The sequence below is a fragment of the Neovison vison genome, chromosome 11 (assembly GCF_020171115.1).
Source record: "Neovison vison isolate M4711 chromosome 11, ASM_NN_V1, whole genome shotgun sequence".
Classification (NCBI taxonomy): domain Eukaryota; kingdom Metazoa; phylum Chordata; class Mammalia; order Carnivora; family Mustelidae; genus Neogale; species Neogale vison.
In genome coordinates, this window is record NC_058101.1 from 785,274 (window position 1) to 808,871 (window position 23,598).

Here is a 23,598-nt window from a genome sequence, read left to right on the forward strand (position 1 = left end):
TGACATTTTTTTTTAAGTTTTAATTCTTTATTTTGAAATCATCTTGAGCTTACAAAACACTTGCCAAAATGGACGAGGGACCCTGTGTACCCTTCACCAGAATCACGGGCTGTTGACATTCGGCCTCACAAGCTTCATTCTTCTACTCTCTCCGTGTGTGTGTGTTCTTCGGCGTGACGATTTCTGAACCATTTAAGAATAAGCTAAAGATGTCACGTGTTTTCATCCCCAAATACTTCTATGTAGGTCCTAATGGCAAAGACATTTTGTAACAACATAGAACATGGACCAAAATCAGGGGATTAAATGCTGGTAAAATGCTACGTCCAGGATACTGGCCTTACAATTCAGCATCCTGCCTTACAATGAGTTGCGATGCCCCTTTGGTCTCCTTCCACCTGGAATAGTTCCTCGGTCTTGCCTTGTCTTTCGGACTTTAACATTTTTGAAATCCGCAGATCAGTTATTTTGTAGAATGCCCCCGTTCTGCCTTGCTCGTGTTTCCCCCACCTACGTTCTGTGCGTTTTTGCTGGGAATGCTGCATTACTCCTCTTGTGTCCTGAACGTCAAGGAAGAGGCACGTGGTAGCTCTTCATCATTCCGCCATTGTAGGTGGAATGAACTTTGATCACTTAGTTAAGGTGGTGTTTACCCAGTTTCTCCCATAAGATGACCACTTTTCCTTTTGTAATTAATAAGTAATTTATGCCGAGATACCATGAGCCTGTGTAAATATTTTTCCTTCATCAACCTTTTACCCAGTAGTTTCAGTGTACAGGGGTGATTCTTCCGGGAATCAGTCATTGCCGTGGCATCTACGAAACAGTGATTTTCTCACCCCATCATTTCTTCTGCCTGCCTGTCTGTCTGTCTGTCTATCTATTATGGGCTCATGGACTCTTAATGTATTACATGGTTTTAAATCCATTATTATTATTCATCTTAATGCCCCAAATTATCATCATATTATCCCAGTTTGTTCAGTGCAAGGCACTACAGATGGGCTCCCCTGTCCCTTTTTGACCCAAGCCCATCATTTTTTGAGCAGTTCTTTACCTCCTGGCGTAACAAAATATATCACATTCCTCTTGCACTTTTCCTTGTGCAAGTCCCGACTCCTGCCATTTCATCAGAGTCCTGACTCCTTTGAAAGGGGAGTGAAGTTTAAAAAAGGAGATCTGAGGGCAAGATGTGCCCTTTGCTGCTAGGCTGTCATTCATTTCTAGGCCTTTCTTCCCTGAAATTTTGTCTCTCCGCGTGAGGGACATTCAGCTCAGGACACCAGAACATCACTGACAGAAAATACCTCCCAAAGTCCAATTGAAAAGTTTCACAGGAGGCAAACTCGTCTGCCAAGGCTACCCAAGCCATTTTTAAAACATGTGCTAAAAAGGTGTTCCCTGTTGCAAGAGACCTAAACAACGGAGTAATAAAAGAAACCACAAAACGCCCCTTTCTGTCTTCTTAATCTTGAAGTTTTATCTGCAAACACTTCTCACATCCCTGAGGCGGGCGCTCAGCCCTTTCCCAGCTTACAGCACCGCCCCAGGCCGAGCGCCACAGGAAGGCTGGGGAGCAGGTGGGGACTTGCTTTCTGGAAGCTCCAGTTTGCCAGGTGCTATAGACTCCTGCCAGGCCCTCTTGGGACTTTCCGGGCCCTTCTCGCGGATTGTCAGTGTTATCTGGAGGGATATCAGTACTGGCCCGGTATGAACAATGGGGAAAGCACGGGATGTTCTTCACTGTTTGAAAAGTGCAGCGTTGGCATCTGAACTGGAGGAGAATAAATTCGGAGTCGAGAGACTGAGACCAAGTCTACTTCAGATGAGCTTTATGGCCCCAAAGAGTGGAGGCAGCAATGGCTTCTCTTCTTTGACCCCCTTGACAGAATGACTTTTTCCAGACAGGAAGCTGCTCATTCACAAGACACATACGCACACACGCGCACACACGCACACACACACGCTTTCTCTCTCCTCTAACATCTGCCGTTGGAGCTGACATGTTGGCCCCAGCTGGTGTTTCACTACCGACTGGAAACAAAGGTGTATCGTGGGCAGCAGTGGAATTCCCTTTGGCAGCTTTCTGAGGCCGCCTGGTAAGTGTCCCCTTTTGGAGTGTTGAGTCGCCGGTCTAAGGACAGCGTGACCACAGCGGTGCCTGGTCGGCCGCGGACATCTGCCTGCAGCCAGGCTGGGGGAAGGCAGCCGGCCGGTCGGTGACCCTGCCTCAGAGCTGCTCCGTAGGACAAGCTGGAGGCCCTCCTCTTGCTACGAGGTGGGAACGGTGAGGGCCTCAAAAGACAGGGTCCCCTCTCGCCATCTTAGAGGGTGGGATTCAAGAATTTACTTTGAACATAAAAGGAAGTTGGGAGAAGGCGCTTCAGAATCTGCTTCCGTGGGGCTTTCGAGACTGATGACCTGTGCTCAAGTCCAGGGTCACCCCCAGAGGCTGTGCGTGTGGAGAAACTTCAGCACAGGATCAGTTTCCATTTCCACGGTCTCAGCCGGGACCCTGGTTAGGGATGTGGCCTACGATGGAGAGTGAAGTGTTAAAGGTACAAGACGCAGGGTGCGTTTTGGGAAGGGCACCGTCGTACTGGATTTGGTGTGACGCGTTGATGCGTGCTAATAGGAAAAAAGGTGGAGGAAGAGCCGTGGACAGAGGTGGGCCTGACTGGAGTGCTCGCTGAATCTCACTCTGTCCTGGACGTTCTCCGGACACGGTCGGACGGCAGAAGCTGGGCGGTTTTGATGCAGGAGATAGAAATTTTTTTTTTTTTTTAAAGATTTTATTTATTTATTTGAGAGAGAGAGACAGTGAGAGAGAGCACGAGCGAGGAGAAGGTCAGAGAGCGAAGCAGACTCCCCATGGAGCTGGGAGCCTGATGTGGGACTCGATCCCGGGACTCCAGGATCACGCCCTGAGCCGAAGGCAGTCGTCCAACCAACTGAGCCACCCAGGCGTCCCAGGAGATAGAAATGTTTTTAAAAATCTGTTTACCCCATATGACCAAAGACAAGCTTGTTTGTTATAAAAATTTAGAAAATGCAAGCCAACTGAAAGAAAAATTTTAAAGATTTTTTTAAAATTTATTTATTTGAGAGAGAGACAGAGACAGAGACAGAGCGAGCACAAGCAGGGGGAGCGGCAGAGGGAGAGGGAGACGCAGGCTCCCCCCGAGCTGGGAGCCTGACGTGGGGCCCTGTCCTGGGACCCTGAGATCATGACCTGAGCCGAAGGCAGCCGCTTCAGCATCTGAGCCACCCAGGTGCCCCTAAAAGAAAAAATGTAAAGATCACCCCCCATCCCACTTCCTAGGGAAATCCTCTGTAAGCAGGTGGGCTCACATGCTTCCTTCATTTGTCCTGGGCTCACACACACGTTTTTGTTGAAATTGTACTTACCGTTCTTGAAAACTGCTTCTCATTTAACCGCTTTCCCTTTCATGTCTTCATGTCTACAGTACAATGTCCTTTTGTTAACTGGCTTTTAAGTCAAACCCAGCAGATGCTTTTGTTAGAAACTTCAGAGTATGCGGTAGAATGGAGAAGTGGTTCTCCTCGTGTCCTCCCTCCCAGTCTCACCCACCGAGGTGACCCGAAGGCTTCTTTCCTGACATTTCTCTCTAGAAGCTTTCTGTGACACGCGCGCGAACCGAATTCCGTTAATACGTCACAAGGTCCTCAGTGAAATCCTGTCACGTGGAAGTTCAGGTTTGTCCAGGGTCGCTGCGGTGAGCATCTTGGCGGTTGAGTCTCCGCACACAACGGGGTCGTCTTCTTCGGACACATCGTAGAGAACAGGCCACAGCGTTGAGGACAGGCACAGTTTTAACGCTTTCATACGGGCAGCCCGTTGCCGGCACGGTGTGGGACAGCGTCCCTCTCTCACCGGGAGAACCGAGTTTTCATTTATTTTTGTTAACACTGAACATCGCATAACACGACGCGGGTGAGCGACCCGGCCGTGGGGCCAGCGCTGCCGTGGGAGCCGCCGGCCGCCACCCCAGGCTGCACCGCTGCCCCCCGCGGCGCTGAGCGCGGACGCGGTCGTGGGGACCGAGGGCCGCGGGGTCGCGGACGTGCGGGCTTCACAGGGTCGGTCCCGAGATGACACGAGCCAGCTCCTGAAGCTTCTGCCCCGTGGTTGGAGCCACGTTCCCTCGGACTCGGCTTTCGCAGTAAAAACACAATCAGGAGCGGAAGGTTCTGAATCCCGTGGAGTGTCCCGGGCTCGGTCCTGGGCTCAGCCGGTCGGAAAGTGGCCCAGGCCCGGCGCCGTCCCAGCGCTGCAGCCCCGCGGCCCCGGTGGGGAAGGCGTCTGCAGAGGCCCCAGCAAGCATCTCGCTCCGACCCGTCCTCGCCGTCCCCCGGCCGCTGTGGCCGTCCTCAGCCGAACTGTGGGGACACTCGGGACCCTCTGCTCAGGGTTTTCAGAGAACTGCGCAGCGGCGAAGGCCGGGGCAGCCTTTCAGCGAGGGACAGGCGCGCGTCCGTGACAGGCGCTCCCTCGGGATCCGGAGGAGGAGGGAGGGACCTTGGCGCCCAGCACGCGAGCCGAGAGCGGAGGGAGGCCGCGTCTCTGCGGTCACTGTCCCGACACACCCACAGGCTCGAGTACACGTTGGCTGAGCCTTCATGTGGCGTCTGCAACTGGGGCAGAGCATCCCCCGTCCCGCGGCGTTCGTAGGGACATCCCAGTACATGGACGCAAAGGAACAGATCGGCCCTTGGGCTGCGAGGGTCTTCGCCAGCGTTGGACATTCCTTTCCGACCCCAGACTCTGTGACTGTGGAATAAACACTTTGGCTCTTTCCGGCCACCGTGTCCAAGTGCTCCGGGACCCACAGACCTCGTTCTTACCCAGCAAGCCTGGCTGCGGTTCTTGCCCTGCGTGCACAGCCAGGAACCTCTCTTCTCTTTTTGTATTCAAAGTCGAGCTCCTGACTCTTACGGCCTGTCTACCTCCTCCCTCTGTCCTGGTCCCCGAGAGTGAAACCGCTTGAGAAGCTTCCAGGGGTGGTGTTGGGTAGACAAGGTTGGGGAGGCTTCCGGCAGCATTGGGTGAGCCCAAGAAACCAAAAACTCAATGAATCCCCGTTGGGTTGAAGAAACTGCTAGAATTTTGAGAATAAAACCACTCCCTTTCTCATCGCAGGATGAAGCCAGCAGGTGTGAACCGGCTGGTTGCTACTGAGAACGTGACTGAGGCCTGAACACAATGACCTTTCCTTTCTGTTTTTTTAAAGGGCTTATTTCTGTTTTCAGACTACTTTCCTACCAAAAGCACTACTTCCCAGTGAGGGCGGCTCACTCGAAGTTTTGAAAGCATTATCAGAGAAAAAGAAAACCGAGTCTAAACTGAAAGTCTGGAGATCTCAGTGGCCCATGACTGAAGATAAGGTCTCGTTAATGCTGCCAGCCTAAATGCCATTGGTTCTTGTCCTTGATGGCTCGTCTGGGGCCTCCAGTCCCTTGATACCTTCCCTTTATCTCCCATCATGAGATGGTCAGTAGGACATGTCCTCCCTGTGTACCTGAGCCCCACCCTGTCTGTGGCTTTGGCAGAATCCGCTGGACAATGCTGTTCCTTCCTCGGGTTCGGGAGTCTGTCTTGGGATTCCAGTCAGCACTGCACGTCCGTGAGGCGTTCCTGCTTCTAGGGCCAGGCCAAGTCTATCAGATTCCTCAGGGAGCCAGGGACTTCCGCTCCCTCCCTGTGACACCCTGGTAGAGCAGTCCTCAAACAGTATTATTTGTGTCTTGGTATTTGCAGAGATTTGGTGAAGTAACTCTTTCAGGTTTTACTTAACTGGCTTCCTGGTGTCTGTAAGTGGGACGGCAGAAGGAGAGCGAGGCCAGAGAGACTGGGGCCAGGCGCCACGCTTCTTTCACACTCGAGGTGGCCCCTCTCCTCGGACAACCAAGACTTCATCTTGAGACTGGGTCTCTCTTTTCCCGCCATGAATGATCTCCCAGGAGACCGTCGCCTCCACCAGGACGTTCAGGTTCCCCCTCTCGCTCACTCGGCAAGCCTGGACCTCCTGCAGGGGCGCGTCCCAGACACAAGCTCAGAACCCTACTGAGGAAGGATTTCCTCTTGTTTTCATGGAACCCCCCTGGCCAACCCCAGGGATTGAACTTGAGGTGAAGACATTGCGGGTTGATTGTGGGAGCAAAGTGGAAGTCAGTGTTGACGGTGGTGGGGAATGTGGTCCAGGGGGAGGCTGAGAAGCTTTCCAGAAGGTTTCAAGAAGCTGCCAGGGTGCGTTGTCTCTTCACTCAGGGTCTGTGTTCTCCCTGCAGAATGACATCTTCGAGTGGGCCAGGGACCACCGAGTCCACCACAAGTACTCGGAGACCGACGCGGACCCTCACAACGCCCGCCGGGGCTTCTTCTTCTCCCACATCGGGTGGCTGTTTGTGCGCAAACATCAGGATGTCATTGAGAAGGGGAGAAAGCTTGACCTCACCGACCTGCTGGCGGATCCTGTGGTCCGATTCCAGAGAAAGTAAGTGAACAGACACCGGAGAGCTGTCGGGGGACGGGACCGAGAGACAGAGCGCACTGAGGTGCATTAATAACCCCAAATAATTCTCATAGCACTTGCCCTAGTCAGGACTTACCTGTTTATTCGTTTCCTTGCTCACTACGTCCCCCCTGTTTACACGTTTGTTTTCCATTTTAATTTCAAATCGAAATGGCTTTCCGTCAAGCCCAATGTGCTTTCCCTCAGACGTCCCGCAGGACTGATCTCATGGACTCCGTGCGTTCCCCGGGCCTCCATCCACGGTCGGGGTGGGGAGGACTGGCTTTCTTTTAGCAAAACCCGACCCCCAGCAGCCCTGGGCTGGCTCCAGTCTTGTAGTGACTCGTAGTGCCGGCTCCCTCCCCTGCCTCCTGAAATGCTCCCGCGGCAGGATTCCACGCAGAGAGAATGTGCCCGTGTGACCGAGCCCCGGGATGCGTGTGCGCGGCCGTCGCCCGCTGCGCACGTCCGGTCGGTCCGCGTGTGCAGAGTGAACTATTTAATCGTCACGTGGGGAAGATGGCCTGCAATTGTGCTGCCGACCAGAGGCCGGGTGTTTCTCACCTTTTAGCCAGGAAGCTGCGTAGACTGTGTCCATGTAGGGATTTGCAAACTGGACCACTATGAGAGCATTTATAAATGGGCTTTTTGCCCCAAAGTAATGGATTTATGTGCAAAGAGAGACAGTTCATGGATGGCACTCTGGTTAGAGCCTTGAGATAACACGGTGAGAAGTGGTTACCACAGACCATCTCCACTGACACGCAGGAGTCATCTGAGGACTTACCCATGGAAACTTCTGGAAATAGAACTGGAGGCTGCGCCTTTGTGTGGCATGAGCGGTTCTCGCATGAAAGGAAGTTTGCTTAGGCCCGCGCTCGCGGCCCCTCGGTGTTTCCATCCTGCTTCTGTTGCTTTCTCCGAGGCTCTGAGTGGCTCAACACAGCTCTCTCAGGGGGACACACCAGCAGTTTCATAGCAGAAAATAAGAAGGTGTTTTCAGTTAACAATTAAATTATTTGTTCGTTTTGGCTTTTTAACTGTGAGCTGAAACTGTTAAGTCATTCAAGAAAATCTGCAAAATTCAGAAAAGTAGGAAGAAAGTAATTCACAGTCCTAGCAATAAACACAGCCACGGCTAGCGATGTGTAACACGTCCATATTTTCCCGTGCAGTTGATATACTTCACACGACGAGAGTCACACTGCTACGCTACTTCGTCTTGTCCTTTAACCTCAGGTTCTCGTGGAGGCACCGTTGTTGGAGGCTGCGTAAGTTCAGTAGTTAGTGCACAGTTTGTCTAAACATCACTCTGCAGCTGAATATGGGTGTCGTTCCTCATTCTGTGACACAGATGATGTTGCTATATAACTAGTAATGCTTCGGGACAATCAGGCCTTAGATTAATTTGAAGAGCTCAAGTGAGAAGACAAAAGATCTTCTGTTTTATTAATGAGAGTAAAATAGTCTGAGTTTCTCTCATCATAAAAATAGAAGACTCTTTTTTTCATCTTTTTCCTTAAAAAACTGTGGTATTTTGATTCATTAGGTGTGTGTTCAAGGTACACAGGTCCAAAGACTATTTCTAAGTGCAGGCAGAGGAACAGACGCTATTTCAGCATGTTTCCTGAATCGTTACTGAGAACATCTTCCATCACCAGCCCAGTGACCTAAAGGGGCTGTAGCTGTCATAAACCGTCCACTCCTATATGTCACCGAGCTCCTGCCAAGAATTGGTGCTGAAGATAGAACCTTACCGATTGGTGTCTGCGCCCCTCAGTTTGCAGACCGGCTGGGAACACAGATAAACTCACAAACAGTCGTACCCTAGTGGGAGTGCTGCTGCAGTAAGGCACCACAGGGACCTGTGGGGACACGGTGCAGGCTGGGGGGGGAGGGAGGCTCTGGAAGGAACTCGCTTCTAGGTCAAGATCTGAAAGATGACAAGAAGGTGAAGGTGGGGGAAAGGACATTGAAAATGTCTGTCATACGTAGAGTGACACAGAACCATTTAGCGCGTGCCCTCCATTTTGCCTATGGGAAAATGAATAGACAAAATAGAGGTAGAAAGTTGGAGATAGAAACCCTGTCTTGGTCTTTTGGGGCTGCTTTAATGAAGATACCATAGACGACGTAGCATAGACAACAAACATTTATTTCTCACAGTTTTGGAGGGTGGGAAGTCCGAGGTCAAGGTGCCACAGATTCGAGTCTGGCGAGAGCTCTCTTCCTGGCTCATAGGCAGCCGTCTTCCCGCTGTTGCTGCGCTGCGCAGAGAAGGGGAAGGACCTCCCTGAGGTCTCCTTGGTTGGGGCACTAATCACATTTGTGCGGCCTCCACCCTCCTGGCCTAACAGCTTCCGAAGGCCCCGCTTCCTAATACCGTCACCTTGGGGACTAGGTGTCCACAGGTGAATTTTGGGAGGACACATTGACTCGTGGCGACAGCCCGCGTGTCCGAGTCGTCGCTCAGTGTTCTTTTGACCTACCTTGCTGTTGGAGCGCGATCCCAGCAGTTCTCTGAAGGCGGGTGAGTCCTCCCGTTCCTGGTAATTACCCGCCCGGAGAACACAGAGATCCGTAGTCAGAGATGAGGCTTAAAGTCGCTGCGGGGATGGGAGATCCTGCAGGAGAGAACTTCCAGAATACGCGGGTGCCGCCATTGGGGCATTTTCACGTCTGCGAAACCAGCTTTCCTGGCCCTGCCAGTCAGGCCTTGGAGGCCACGGATTCCTTAAAGAGTGAGTTCTTGAACTTGGGGTGTGAGTTGGGGTCGGAGTGGACCCTGTCGTCGGCCGCTCTGTCCCATGAGGACACAGTCCTTGCTACCCTCAGCTGAGTGGGGCCTGCCGGGGTGACAGGCGCAGTCCTGGGCCACTTCGGTGGCTTTATAGAGTTCCTCTCCCGTCAGAATCTGCCCCTGCTCCCGTGGGGTTCTCTGAGGCTGCCAGGCCCTGTTCCGGTTCCCGTGCCCGGGGTCTGCAGCTGATGCACTAATGCTGGTGGAGATCCGGCCCGAATCCGGCAGCTGAGAAACTTGGGCTGAGCCATCCCCATCACGCTGACCAAAGGAGGACTTGCCGGGCGCCTGGTGGCTCAGTCGGTGAAACGTCCGACTCTTGATCTCAGCTCAGGTCTTGATCTCAGGGTCATGAGTTCAAGCCCCGTGCTGGGCTCCGTGCTGGGTGTGGAGCCCACTTTAAAAAAAGAAATCCAGCCTTGATCAAATTACACGTTATACAGTATAATAGAAGAGAGGAGACGGTGGCATTAAAGACAACTGGAAAACAACACATTTCGAGCTATAGTTCTAGACTTTTCTTCTGAAATGTAATTTTACCAAGGCTGTTGTAACAAATAGACTACTTCAAGTTCGCTGTACTGTCAAGTTGTGAATGACAAAAAGGGAGACAGTAAGGGTGAGAGGGGGAGAAGCTAATGGTACCATATTTAGACTTGGGGATTAAGCTCTGCCCTAGTGCTGTCCTACAAGGGCTGTGCTTTTCCCCGTGGGGTAAGATCACAGGCAATCTTCTCTCACTTGTAGACCAGGCCTTGGGGTCCAGGAACCTGGAATCCCTGCCCAAGTGTCTGTGAGTCTACTTCCAGAGCCTACCCTAGCCTCTCCAGGGCTGTCCTGGTGGGAGGTGTGTGTACCCTAGTCCTGAAGCGTGGCCAAGACACAGCACTGGCCTGAAAATGAGCTTCGACGCGTGAGCTCGGCTGTCCACAGAGAGGGGCAGAACTAGGGGAGGAAAGAGATATGGGCAGGCCACAGGCTAGAAATCCAGCCTTGATCAAATTACTGCTCTTGGTCTGAGCCCGTGAATGTTGGGGCGAGCCTAGAAGGAGGCCACTCATACAGCTGGCAGTGGGTCTGTCGGTTAGGAGTTGTGTTTGGTCTAAGCAGAATAGAAGTTTATTCACCTTAAATATGAAGGAATCGCGCTGGCCCAGCCACGGCAGCATCCCGGGGTCCGTCGAGAACCGGGTTCTTCTATCTTTTGCTCCATCAGCCTGAGCACCTGACTTTCATTCTTTCGTTTTACGGTCCACGGTGGTCACTGGAGCTCCAACCACAGGCAGGTGGGGTTGGGGGGGTGACGCTGCTCACTTGAGTCAGTCACCTGCCGAGGGCTTTCCCAGGAGACACGCAGCCTCTCCGCACCCTCTCACCAGCCTGTGTGCCTTCAAGGGGAACCGGGGAATGTCGCCTCGGGGCCCGTCACGGCACCCCTGCATAAAACCCTGGTTGGTTCCTATGGAAGAAAGTGTGAACTGATACGGGGTAAGCAATGAGCAGTTATAAATAACTAAATAAATGTTACTGAACTAATTACTTAAGCAAAATGACCGGCCATCACAAGCTACTCCGTCTGATGTTTTCATTATTAAGCAAGTGAGGGGCCTCTCTGGCACCGTTTTGTGAGCAGAAACTGGAATCTCACATTTTTCAGAGATGGCAGGACGAGGGTGAAATCCGGAGGCTCTTCCTCCTAATGCTTTGCTTATCCCATTGAGTGCCCTGCTAGATAAGAAATTTCCCGAGAAATCGCATGCAGACGCTGTCAAGTGCATTTTTAAAAAGACTTTATTTATTTATTTGACAGACAGAGATCACAGGCAGGCAGAGAGGCAGGAGAGAGAGAGGGGGAAGCAGGCTTCCCGCTGAGCAGAGAGCCCGATGCGGGGCTCGATCCCAGGACCCTGAGATCATGACCTGAGCCGAAGGCAGAGGCTTAACCCACGGAGCCACCCAGGCGCCCCTGCCATGTGCATTTTTGAAGTAACTGACAAGGACGCTAGTCTAGTCCAGATACACGAAAACAAGGTTCTTGCCTCATTGCTGTGGTGATCGGATAAGCTAAGAGAAAAGGGATGGAAGGATCCAGAAGAGGGAAGCACTTCTGTTGTGGTGCCCGAAAATGTATAATTTCTGCCCTTCCTGTAAGAGTGACACTTGAATGGCTAGAAGTCTGCTTCACTTCAGTTTCTCGGCTGGTCTGTCATCATTAGTCTTTTTGTTCCCTCAGTGATGAGCACCACGTGCCTCAGTGACACCCTCTTTTTATGACTTTATATGAATGCTGTGTCTAGACCCCACATGTACTTCTGTGTTCGTGACATGAAGGAGCCAGGCCAGAGCAATCGGACAGGTCTACAGTTGAGTCATCCTCACTTCTCCGTCTTACCCCTTGTCTTCCGCGTGGGCAATCCCCTGAGGAGTGGGATGAGTCATCTGGGAATTTACACAACGTGACCCCAGCTCTGCTGACCAAATCCTTTGCTCTTCGGTCAGGTTCCATGTGGGGCTCCCAGGGACTCTCTGTTCTGAGTCCATCTGCCTTGCAGAACTACCCTCGCCGTTGCTAAGTTGCTAACTGCACATAGAACAGTTCTTGTCTAGAAGACGGTGACGTTGAGAGGCTAAGTGCCTCGAAGGCCTTGGTTGGTTACTTGTATTTTGCGGAAGACTCTATGGAAATAATCCTCAAACGAGAGACCCTGGATGATGAACTATTCGAACACCGCGATGTGGGTGGGACCTGGGGACAGACGAGGAGGCCGTGCCCTTCGAGCGTAGCCACCCTCTGCTACTTCCTTGCTCATCAATCACGCTTCGTTTGACCACTGCCCGTTTCCCTTGGGTCCTTGGTGGTCCTGCAGCAGCAAACCCAAGCTGGCCCCAAGGGAAGCATCCCTTTTTTAGGCTGTAGGCCGAGCCCAGCTCTCTGCCGACTCACACCTTAATCACACAAGCCGTGAGGCAAATGGTGTTGCTCAGGGGATTCCGCTTCCTTCTCTTTCCCGCACGTACCACTCGACCTCCAGCAAGGATACCTAGAGTGTCCACCGCGTGCCAGGAATGGTTCTAAGTGCTGGCGATGGGACCGTCAGCAGGAGAACCTTATTCTGGAGGACACTCGTTCCCTCTGCCCAGAGCTCCCCCATTTGAGTTTGGGAATGGGAGAGAGGAAGGCCCACCACGCATCCGCCCTCTGCCTGCCTGGGCCTCTCTCCCCACGACAAGACACTTCTCTGCCCCCTTCCCGTCTCTCCTGTCACTCAGTCCCTGTGGCACGAATCCGACTTGGTTCACTCCTTTCTTCTTGCCTCTTTCTGTTCCCACAGCCTCCGTATCTTCCCCTGCCAGAGGGCTTTGCTCCTTCCTTTGTGCCCTTCTCTGCATGGGGACATGTCCCTCGTTAGTCACACCGTGTTCTCCAAGCTAGGACGCTCTTCCTCTTGCACAGTTGTATTAGAGAATAAAAGCCATTTAGCCAATTGCTCAGGCAGACTTTTCCTTCTTTTTGGGGAGAGATGAGGATTTTTTTGGCCTCCTCTGTTCTCTCCTCATGTCACCATCTAGCTCTGATTCAGTCTTTCCGTATGTTCCCTGTGTATGTAAATATTCCCTCCCCTTGAATCTTGCCTTCATTTCCGAGGGGCAGTCTGTCTTGGTTAACAGCCTGAGCCCTGGAATCTTCTCTCCCATTCTACCCTCACCTCAAGTCTTTGCATCTTATCCTGGCGCTGTACAAGTTTTGAGGATGAAACCACTTTTGTCTCTGGATAGTTGCCCCTGTGTCCGGCTCTACTTACCGGAAGTTTAAATTCTGAATCGTAAGTTCCAAGGATGCAAAGAACTCAGCTGAAGAAGCCTGAACTATGTTTAATTAGACTTCTTTTGTTAAAAGCCAGTGGAAGAGCCAGAACGTCCTTTCCTCTTCTTAAACCTTTGGCCTCCCGAAAGCGACTGATGGCTATAGCCAGAAAGCTGAACTGTACTCTGGGTTAGCAGAAAGAGATGATTCAATGTTGAGGTTACGGCATCAACACCAACATTTCCCTATTTTAGTGGTTAAAAATTCTGGAGAGGGAGAAACCAATGTGGTACATAACTCAACAGCTTGCTTTGACTTTTTAAAACTTTCCAAGTCAAAATATTATTTGTTTGCCTCTTCAAGAGGTACTTTTCCTGTGAGAACTTTGTGAGCGTATGCCAATTTGCGCCTCTCCCTCTCTTCACCGCCCCCCCCCGGGGGGCACAAAAATACAACAACTGCATTGATAGTCCTTTTTCTTTCCCCACATTGACCATTCCATGTCTATGCAAAGTTCCCCTGGCAAGATGAGGAGACAGTTTCTCAAATGTCTGGAATCTCAGTACTTCACTTTCCGGCCTGTGGGATGTGTTAGTTAACAGGTGTCAGTGGATCCTTGAACTGCTGTTCGTAAAGTGTTACCCTAGCTTCGTTGTTGGTGGCAGTGAAGCATGTTCGTGTATCTTCGATACACTTAAGCAACCAATAATAGAAGCCATTTATTAATTGCCTGTTATGTACTTACTTTGTGTCTTTTCACACATTATCTCTGATCCTTTCAATAACTCTATCGTGTGGATGATGGTATCTGGATTCTGGACTTGAAATCTAAATATTCTGGCTCCCCGTGGCCTCAATTAACCATCAAAAAAAAGGAATAGCAGATGTTTGCACTAAATTATCCTTTTTCTACCAAAATACTACTTTACTACCAAAGCTGAGAAGAAATCTTAACTAAGTTTTAATGTAAAAATTAAGTAATTATATAAAAGTCAAAGCAAGACTAAATTTTATGAAAGACATTTTGGTACAAGTGTAAGTTCTCAGTAATGCCTAGATACCATCAATTCCTGACTCTGTTTTTTGACCACATATAGAATCATCTTCTAATATTTTCCTGGAGTAAACAGTCCTTCAGTCATGTATGTGGCTCTAGCTCCCAGACTTCATCCAGTAGAGGGAAGGTCCGTAAGTCTTAGAAGAGGCTTATATTTAATACTTATTTATTCTCTTGAAAGTTAGATGTATTTCCAGTGGCTTATGCCACCAGGAAAGCCCTTTTTGCCTTTTCATTGTGTCTTTTTTTTACCAGAAGGACAAAAAAGTGATGAAAACTTTTCATAACAGAAAATTTTCTCCAGTTATTATTTCCTCCAACAATTACCTTATAAAATTGTTCTAATCTCACAACTCTTGGCATCCATATATCATCTTTAAAAATATTTAAGACAGAAAATAAGAATAAAATTTTACTTTTAGTACAAAATGCAATAAAAGTTCATTGCAGAAAATTTAGCAAGTGCAAATAAACCTTATAAAGGATAAAATAATCTGTAATCCTTCCACTTAGGAAAAAAATCAGATAAAATTTGGTTGTATATCCTTCTGAAGTTTTTTTAATGAATCATGCTCTGCTTTCTTTTTACAAAACTTTATTCATACCCTGCATACTGTTTAAGAGTAATTAAAATAACAGTGGTGCCTAGGGGACTCAGTCAGTTAAGTGTCCAACTTTTGATTTTGGCTCAGGCACAGTCTCGGAGTCACGAGACCTTGATGCCTGCATCAGGCTCCACACGGAGTGTGGAGTCTTCTTGTCCCTCCCACTCTGCTCTCTGCCCCCCAAATAAATAAATAAATAAAATCTTTTTTAAAATAAATAAAAGTAATTAAAATAAGAAGAAATGTATTTAATATTTGCCTTCTTTATTTCTAGCCTCTTTGTTTTCTATGTGTGTGTGTCCTGATTTCCACTTGATGCCATCCTTCTGCCTAAAGAACTGCCTTTACTGGTTCTTGTAGCATCGGCCTTTTGGCAGTGCTTTTAGTGAGCTGACACACTAGCTCACACTTGGCCTTTGTCTGAAGGTCTTTGTTTTATCTTCATTTTTGAAAGGTATTTTTATTGGAAATAAAATTCTGGATTGGCAAGTGTTTTTCCTAAAGATTTAAAAAGCTGTCAGTCACTTGTCTTATGCTTTGTATAGTCTCTGAGAAGTCTGCTGTGATTCTTCTTACTATTCCTCTGCATGTGATGTTTCTTTTCTTCTCACTGTCTTCAAGATTTCATCTTTATCTTTGCTTTTCAACAGCCTGACTCTGAATGTGTCTAGGGATTTTTGTTTTTGTTTGTTTTGTGAGGAAGCAATTATCCTGCTGGAGATTCTTTGGGCTTCTGGGAACCAAGACTTGTTGTCTTTCATTAATTTTGGGAAATTCTTTGTCATAAGCTCTTCAAATTATTTTTGGCCTTGTTTTTCCTCTCTTCTTCTTTAGGAACTCTGATGTTTCATGATTTGATATTTTCCAGAGCTCTTGGAGGTGCTGTTCTATGTAATTCACTCCTTTTTAACTTACATTTCCATTTGAATAATTTCATTAACATCTTCAACTTCGGTAATTCTTTCCTTATGTTTTGTCGCCAATGAACCCATCAAAGGAATTCTTTATCTCTGCTACTATTTTTTAAGTAGAGCATTTGCATTTAACACTTTTATACTTTCTTCTTCTCTGATGATATCTTCCATCTGTTCATGCATATTGCCCACCTTTTTCATTAGCTCTTTTTAACATGTTAATTATAGTAAAGTCCCTGATAGTTGCAATAGCTGAGTCATCTTTCAGTCTGGTTCTATTAATTCCTTTATCTCTCTCTCTCTCTCTCTTTTTTTTAAGATTTTATTTATTTGACACACAAGTAGGCAGAGAAGCAGGCAGAGAGAGAGGAAGAAGTAGAGAGCCCACTGAGCAGAGAGCCCAACGTGAGGCTCGATCCCAGGGACATGGGATCATGACCTGAGCCAAAGGCAGAGGCTTTAACCCACTGAGCCACCCAGGTGCCCCAATTCCTTTATCTCTTGACAGTGATTTTTTTCCTTACATTTTTATGTGAGTCATCGTTTTTAATTATATGTAGAACATGTCTAGAAGAACAGAAAAACTAAGGTAAATATAATTTATGCTTGACAATAACCATACTTGTTCTTCTTTCAGGCCATTAGTGGGGCAAAGGAGGGGGGCAGAGGGTGAAGGTCAAGTCAGTCCATCAGCAGTTGTTAGATTTGGGTTTAGTGTACCACAGACTTCAGTAGATAGCTGTTGTTATCATTTGCTTAGAGTAGACCCGTGAGTACTGGAGAGGATTTCTAAGTATTAATGCTTTACCCTCAGCTTTCCACTGTCACTATATACCTGCACCACAGAGGACATCTGTCTCGCTGCTCTAGCCCCTATGCCAAGTAGGGGGACTTCTATTGTTTGCTTCTTTGTGCGTGTCTTCTTGCAGGGGGTTGGCATTTCTTTGTTGTCCTGGCCCTGGATGAGTCTGAGGCAAGCTCTGTGTGCCTGAACCTTGGGATTAAGGCTTCTTGATTTCTTGCCTCCCCCCCCAGCAGTAGGAGGTCTCTGCTTTGGAGCAGTGCAGATTCCTGGACACAAATCAGGGCACAGAAGGTTTTTGCTTCCACTCCTCCATCAGCAGCAGTGGTTCTGCCTATGTGTGCAGGTGTGGCGAGAGTTCCTTCATCCCCCTCAGAGATGAGCAGATTTTCTCTTATTCTCACAGAAGCTGGTCCTAGAGGCGAGGGTTTTTCTGACCTCCCTCAGTGGCTTAAGACTTTGGCTTTACAAGAGAAGTCTCTGGGAAGGCTTTGCGCTTGTCTTTTGGCGACAGCTGGTTACCCCCTGCGTGTCTATTTGGTGGAGGAGGACTCTCTCCGATCTTCTCCTTTGCCTCTGACTTTGTTGTGAACACCCAGTGCAGGTTTATAGAAAAGAGCTGGAGGGTGAGTGCAAATTCCCTTGTCTGAGGTTCTAAGCTCCTCCAAACTGACACACTAGCTCACACTTGGCCTTTAAGGAGTCATTAAATTTTTAGCTGATTTCTTTTCATCAACTAATATGGTGGCCACCTCTTTCCCTTATGCTCTACCAAGTGAAGTAATTCATGAATGGCCTAGTATTCTTTGGATTTCAAGTCACTTAGTTGCCTTGTGACCTCATTTCTCTGATGGGGTCAAGAGAAGTTATTATTTGTATATCGCCCACCTTTTCTCATTGTTCTGATGGAAACATTATTCTCTTGTGACTTGTTACATCCCAAGTGGAAGCAGAACTCTGTATCCTATTTCACAGGACCTGCAGTTTTTGCCCAGTGGAATCCTGTTCTTTCCAGTTTTAGTCCCTGCTTAATATTTCGTTGTGATGATGGATCATTATTTCTGATGAATGTTGAAGGATTTTCACCTTTTTTAAAATCATTAAAACAATGCCAAGATGAATAACTTTATACATAAATTTTTGATCATAGGTATGATATTTTCCTTTGGCTAAAATCAGAATAGCTGAGTGAAATAATAGATGAATTTCTCAACTTGTGATATTCATAGCATAATGGATTTGTAGATCTTTGATTAGTTGTGAGGCTAAATATGCGTTCGTATGGTTTTTTTCTTCCATTTGCCTTTTAAAGGGAACATACAGTTATTTTCCTCACAACTCCAAATCCCCCACTGGCTGAGGACAAAGATACCATCTCTTCCTCCTTCCTCCATTTTTGTTGAAGAAGAAGATCTAACAAAGTGAGATGCCAAAGCCCACTTTCCTACCCAGAAATGTCCTGCCTCTCATGGAACAGGAAGGTAGAACGCCACAAATGAATCTGGTGTCTAGAAGGCAACAGAATGCGTGGAACATTTGCATACTTCTGGCTGGTACTCTCCCTGGTGCTCTGAGTGGGATATACTACTCGATAAGTAATAAGAGTCATTTTAGTGCTGGTTTGGTTCATGCAAGACTCTCTTTCTCAAGAGTCCAGCTACTGCTGAGCTAGAAACAGAGTAATACAGGAGATGTTGTTTAAACAAGTGGCATCTGAAGGCACAAATGCATATGTTTAAAGGAAGAAATAAACGGGAAACAGACCCATTACTTACTGCCCAGGCTGTCGTCTTGCCATGAAGTGATTTACAAGGTTAATGTCCTTGCGACAGCCCTTTGGTGAAAACCTTTGATGGGCCGAGTCCCTTTCTCAATTTGAAAGAGTGTGATTCATACGTATTTGTGAGGTTCACGTACATTTTCTTTGTTACTGATGCAAACCGCCAGTGGCAGTGTATTATGGGGACCCCTTGTGAGTTGAGAGTTGAAGTGAAAATATTGTCTTAAGTAACAAATTTGTCGATGGCTGTTCTGTTACCCTCAATGAATATTTAGACTTTTCATGTGCAGCTTGTCATGTCAGAGCGACTGGGGAGATTTTCCTTTGACACATTTCATTCTCATTCCTCAGTCTTCCCGTCACCGTGTCATATCCTGCTGCATCTGTCATGGAACGGTTAGGCGAGAGATGAGGTTTTTGTTCATAACCACAGTTTACACGGGAGCACTGCAGAAATTACACCTTTGCTGAACAACCCCAGTTAGGGTTCTCAGCCGTTTTCTCTACTCCTTCATCAGTACCGAGGGTTTCCGGAGACAAAGAAGGGCCCTCAACCAGGAGACCGTGCTACAAGACGTTTTGTAAGTTGCACAGAAGAAGGTACATATCGAAAAGTAACCCTTTGTGGGGAGTCCCGTTTGACTTCGTTATTACTCACTGAAAGCACTCTTCCAAGTGGCTCTTCATGCTACCTGCCCTTTCAGTGCCCCTGGAGGCGTTTTGGTCATAAGGGAGACACCGCAATGGGACTTGGCGATAATATATCCAGTAACGCTTGATGCATGCGTACTTCATGTATGTACCGTATCTCTTGGGGCTCACATATACAGTAGTAGAAGTTGACCGTGTGAAACGCAGGCAGAGTTAGAGTCTGAACCGGCACCGGGTCAATCATTCGTTCATTTGGCTGGCCGAGGAGGCGCTCAGGAACGGAGAGGTACAACAGCATCTCAGAATCAGCATGGACCCCTTTTGGCATTCTCCAGATTTCGTCTGCACAGCCATAAAATGGTGATAGCAGTGGTATCTGTCTTACAGAATTATTCAATGAATAAATCAGTTAATGTGTGCAAAAGCATCCATCACAGAGGAGATGTGCAATACATAGGTGTGTAATTAGCCACATGTAAAGCTCCATGCGGAAGCTCTTCCATTTCTGAAGAGCTGAGTTCTAAAACCCCACTCACATGCCCTTTTCTTGCCTAAGTTCAAAGTGACTAGGAGAGGTTTAAGTTACTGGTTTCCGGATGACAAAACTGAAACCTAAGTGGGCCCTTCGGAGCGTTAAACCGGAAGTACTCTTCTCTCCTTTACATTCTACTCAACGCTGCCCCAGATGTGGACCTCCTATGGCTCCAGCACCCTCCTCGGCCGACTGATGGGGGTTGCTGGTTTGGATGGGCCCTGAACCCCGCAACTTTGAGCCTTATCTTGGAGCAGACACGTGAACACTCTTCGCCGTACTTGGGCTTCCGTTCACACAGCAGCTCTGGCTTCACCAGGATTAATGACGACTAGGCCGAGGGAGAGCCTTCGTCGTGGCTAACACAGAGCCGCAACCCCCAGTGGTGGCCTCTTTCCTTTCCCCGGTCCCTGGTCCTTCCTTTCGATCATGATTTGATCTCTGGCCTCGAGGATTCTTCCGGGTCTGCCGGTGACCCCCGTAGGGGAAGGCATCCCCTCGCCGCTTTCAGTCTTGAAAAATCGTTTCTACTTTTGTTTCCATCATAATCATGCGTCTTTTTCTTTTTTCAGCATTTTAAATGTACTCCCTGCTTTTACACTTTTCGTACTGATTTACTGATGTCCGTAACAGAGCCCAGCACTGAGCACCAACGCAGCGAACCTCCCCCTGACTAAGGAACGGTGTGTGATGGAAGGAAGGCTTGTGGCCGCGGATACCGTCGGCTGGTGGTGGGCAGAGTTGATGCCCTTTTCCACCCCGCTTTGTTTGTACTGCAGACGTCCTTAAGTGGACAAGTTGTAAGTAGAGGCATTTCTGTATTCAGGGAAATGGAAGAGATAAAGAGAAGAAAGGGGATAGTCCTGGCTCTTATTAATCATATCATTTAATTGGAAAGAAAATAGGGGCGCCTGGGTGGCTCCGTTGGTTAAGCATCTTGACTCTTGATTTCGGCTCAGGTCATGATCTCAGGGTCCTGGGATGGGGCCCCGTGGATTAGGATTCTCTCTGGATGGCTCAGGTGGTTAAACGTCTGCCTTCGGCTCAGCCTGGGATGCAGCCCCGCGTCGGGCTCTTCGATCAGCCGGAAGTCTGCTTCTCCTCCTCCCTCTGCCCCTCCGCCCCACGTGCATGCACGCTCTCCAATAAATAAAATCTTTTTAGAAAAATCTTCTTTAAAAAAGATTCCCTCTGTCCCTCTTCCTCTGTCCCCCACCCCTGCTCGCACTCTCTCTTAAAAAAAAAAAGGTAAGAAAAGACACATACTTAAAAAATAACCAGGGCCCTCCAGTCCATACAGGAAAGCAGCCGAGGGAATGCGCAGCAGAGGACAGGAGAGGAGGGTGGGACCAGGTCCCTGAGGTCCCCATGAGGTGACGGTTCCTGGCCTTCTCCGACACGCTCCTTCTCCCCGGACAGAGTCCATCCCCTTGCTATAACTTCTTCTACAGCCTTCAGTCAGTGCTCGCCGTTTTCTAAATACACGTCTTTGATGTTTTGTGTTCAGGTTCTTCCTAGACATTCTGTAATTTGTGTGGTTAACGTTGACAGGAGTCGCCGAGTTTTTATCCCAGTGAGAGGGCCCGGGGTGGGTGTGCAGACACCTCCTCTCCCCTCTGTTATCCCAGGTGAGCAGCAGGAACTGTCAAGGTGCCAAGACTTTTCCCAAGTGCCACTAGGTGCCACACCTGGAGAAGATGTCATGGAGGAGGCTGTTGCCCAAAGACAGAGAGCTCCAACAGAGAAGCACCAGTCAGCCTGAGAAATTAAAAACTCACCCTCTTCTCTCCTTGCTTTTCTCAGAGAAATGCTTCCACAGATTCGGAAAACTAAAAAATGGGTGAATGAGTGAATGAACAGGAGCATAGGCGAAAGCCCCCTTCCTGGGGGGCATACTTTGTTGCAAAGGGTGTTCTAAGAGTCAAATTCTTAGTCCAAAATACTGAACTTACAAGATTAAAAAGGGTGAATTCCCGGGAAGAGAAAGACCAAAGAAATTACTGTCAGCCCACGGGCTGAGGAAATCCGTGTCAGAAATCAGCTTTGAACTGTCTCCCTGTCCAAGTCACTTACTTCTCCTCACACTGCCTATTTTCACATAAAACAATAACAAATGTGTCGCACAGATACAAAAACTCTCCGTGCTGAGATAATGTGATTTGTCAGGACACGTCCACCGACGCAGCTGAAGCGCGCTATCTCTTCTGACATTCGGCTCTCTTACAAACCTTTTCTTCTCTTGTCTTTCATTTTAAAATAGAGAAAAACAATTACTCAGATGTCCTAACTATCCAGAGATGTAGACAGACCCCGTACATCTGCATCTGTTTCAGGATAAACGAACAGGCTTTCAAGTCCTGTCCAAGAAAGAACCTGGGTTTTTAGGACAATGAAGATGTTCACTTGCCGTGGGAGAGCCGGTACTGGTTTTCGGGGGTGGAGAAAGCAGTCATCTGGCATCATCTGGAACTTAACTCCAGTGCTCAGCGCTAGAAGGAGATGCGAAGAGTCGGGGCAGCCCAGGTGGTGATGAGGGCACTTCTGGGTCCTCAGGGCCAGGGGCTTCCCGGGAAAAAGAGGAACAGAAACGAAGAAAGTGCTTCTCACCCCGTGTTCCTGGGACGGCTCCTTCTAAAATGCAAACAGGACACTTTCTCTCCGGGTCCTTGGAGCTCGCTCTTCTTACCTGCCCCAGGCACTGGCCGGTCCCGGGAAAGGGGAGCGGGAGACTCGGGCCTAAACCGCTGAAGTTTCGCGTTGAAACTCCGGGTCCAGGTCGTGTTGCTGGAAAGGACGCGGCCGTGAGACCTGAGGTCCTTGTCCCGCCGGTCCCCTCGCTGTCCCCGAGCGGAGCCGGAGCTTGCTGCCCGGGTGCAGACGGGCACGGGTCACTCTAGGGGGTCCCCGTCGGTTCTCGGTGCGAATCGTTTTGCTTTTGAAAATACAAAATGCTCGTCCGCTTGGGCGTCTTGTCTCGGGCCTGTGTCTCGTCTTAGGAAAACAAGGTCGTTTTCTGCGGTCACTTGTGTCATCCCCGGAGCGTCCTGACTTGTGGTCCGGGAGCTGGGCTCGGTCGCCGCCGCTCTCTGTGCCGCGAGTCCTCCCGGCGCGTCGCCCGAGGCGGGGTCTGAGCGTCTGAGACGGACAAGGCGACACTCGCGGCGACACTCGCGGCGACACTGTGACCGGCAGAGCCGGGATCTGAGCGGACTCGGCCCCGGTGCAGAGCGCGTGGTTTCCCGGGACCCGCGCGGGGGGAGCGACTCGTTCCTCCTCGTCCTGCGGCCCGGCCGGGTCCCGGGTCTGCGGGTCTGCGGCGGGTCCCGGTTCTGTCGCGGGTCCCGGTTCCGCCGCGGGTCCCGGTTCCGCCGCGGGTCCCGGTTCTGCCGCGGGTCCCGGTTCCATCACGGGTCCCGGTTCCGCCGCGGGTCCCGGTTCCATCACGGGTCCCGGTTCCGCCGCGGGTCCCGGTTCCGCCGCGGGTTCCGGTTCTGTTGCGGGTCCCGGTTCTGCCGCGGGTCCCGGTTCCATCACGGGTCCCGGTTCCGCCGCGGGTCCTGGTTCCGCCGCGGGTCCCGGTTCCGCCGCGGGTCCCGGTTCCGCCGCGGGTCTGGGCCGGAGTGAGCGGCGATGCTCCCCTGCGCGCGAGCCGAGCGGCCTCGGGGCCTGGTCGCGGCTGCCCCTTGCGAAAGGCGACGACGGTCCCGTCCCCGGCCGCTCCGTTCTGTCCCGCCCCCCCCCGCCGGGCCCGCCCCCCCCCGCAGCCCCTCCCCCACCGCCTTCGCTTCTGTCCTCCGGCCGGACCCGCGCGGCTCAGCCCGTGGTTCTGGACCGGCCCGTCAGCCCCCCGGACGCTGGTCGGAAACGCCGGTCCGACCCCCCCCCCCCCCGGTCCCGGCGGTCCCGACGCGCAGCGACTGCCGGGGAAGCAGATCTAGAAGGTTCTTCACCTCGACGGCTCTTCCTCCTCTTCGGAACGCGCCCCCGGAAGCTGAGGTCACGGCTCGGGCGTCCGGACAGTCCGCGCTCAGCCGGGCCCCGGAGGTCAGCGAGCGCCGAGCGTCCGACCGCGCGTCTGCGAGGCCCGGCTTCCCCCGGCCGCGACCCGCCGCCGCCCCC

The 23,598-nt window shown here is 50.1% G+C and overlaps 1 protein-coding gene across 1 annotated transcript in view; it reads left to right on the forward strand.

Annotated features, from left to right (window-relative positions):
* SCD5 (stearoyl-CoA desaturase 5) overlaps positions 1 to 23,598 on the forward strand; it is a 137,730-nt gene that overhangs the window by 94,461 nt on the left and 19,671 nt on the right. The window contains exon 3 of the mRNA XM_044224663.1: positions 6,310 to 6,515. Within this exon, the coding sequence (XP_044080598.1) occupies positions 6,310 to 6,515 (206 nt within the window). The remainder of the gene's footprint in view (positions 1 to 6,309; positions 6,516 to 23,598) is intronic.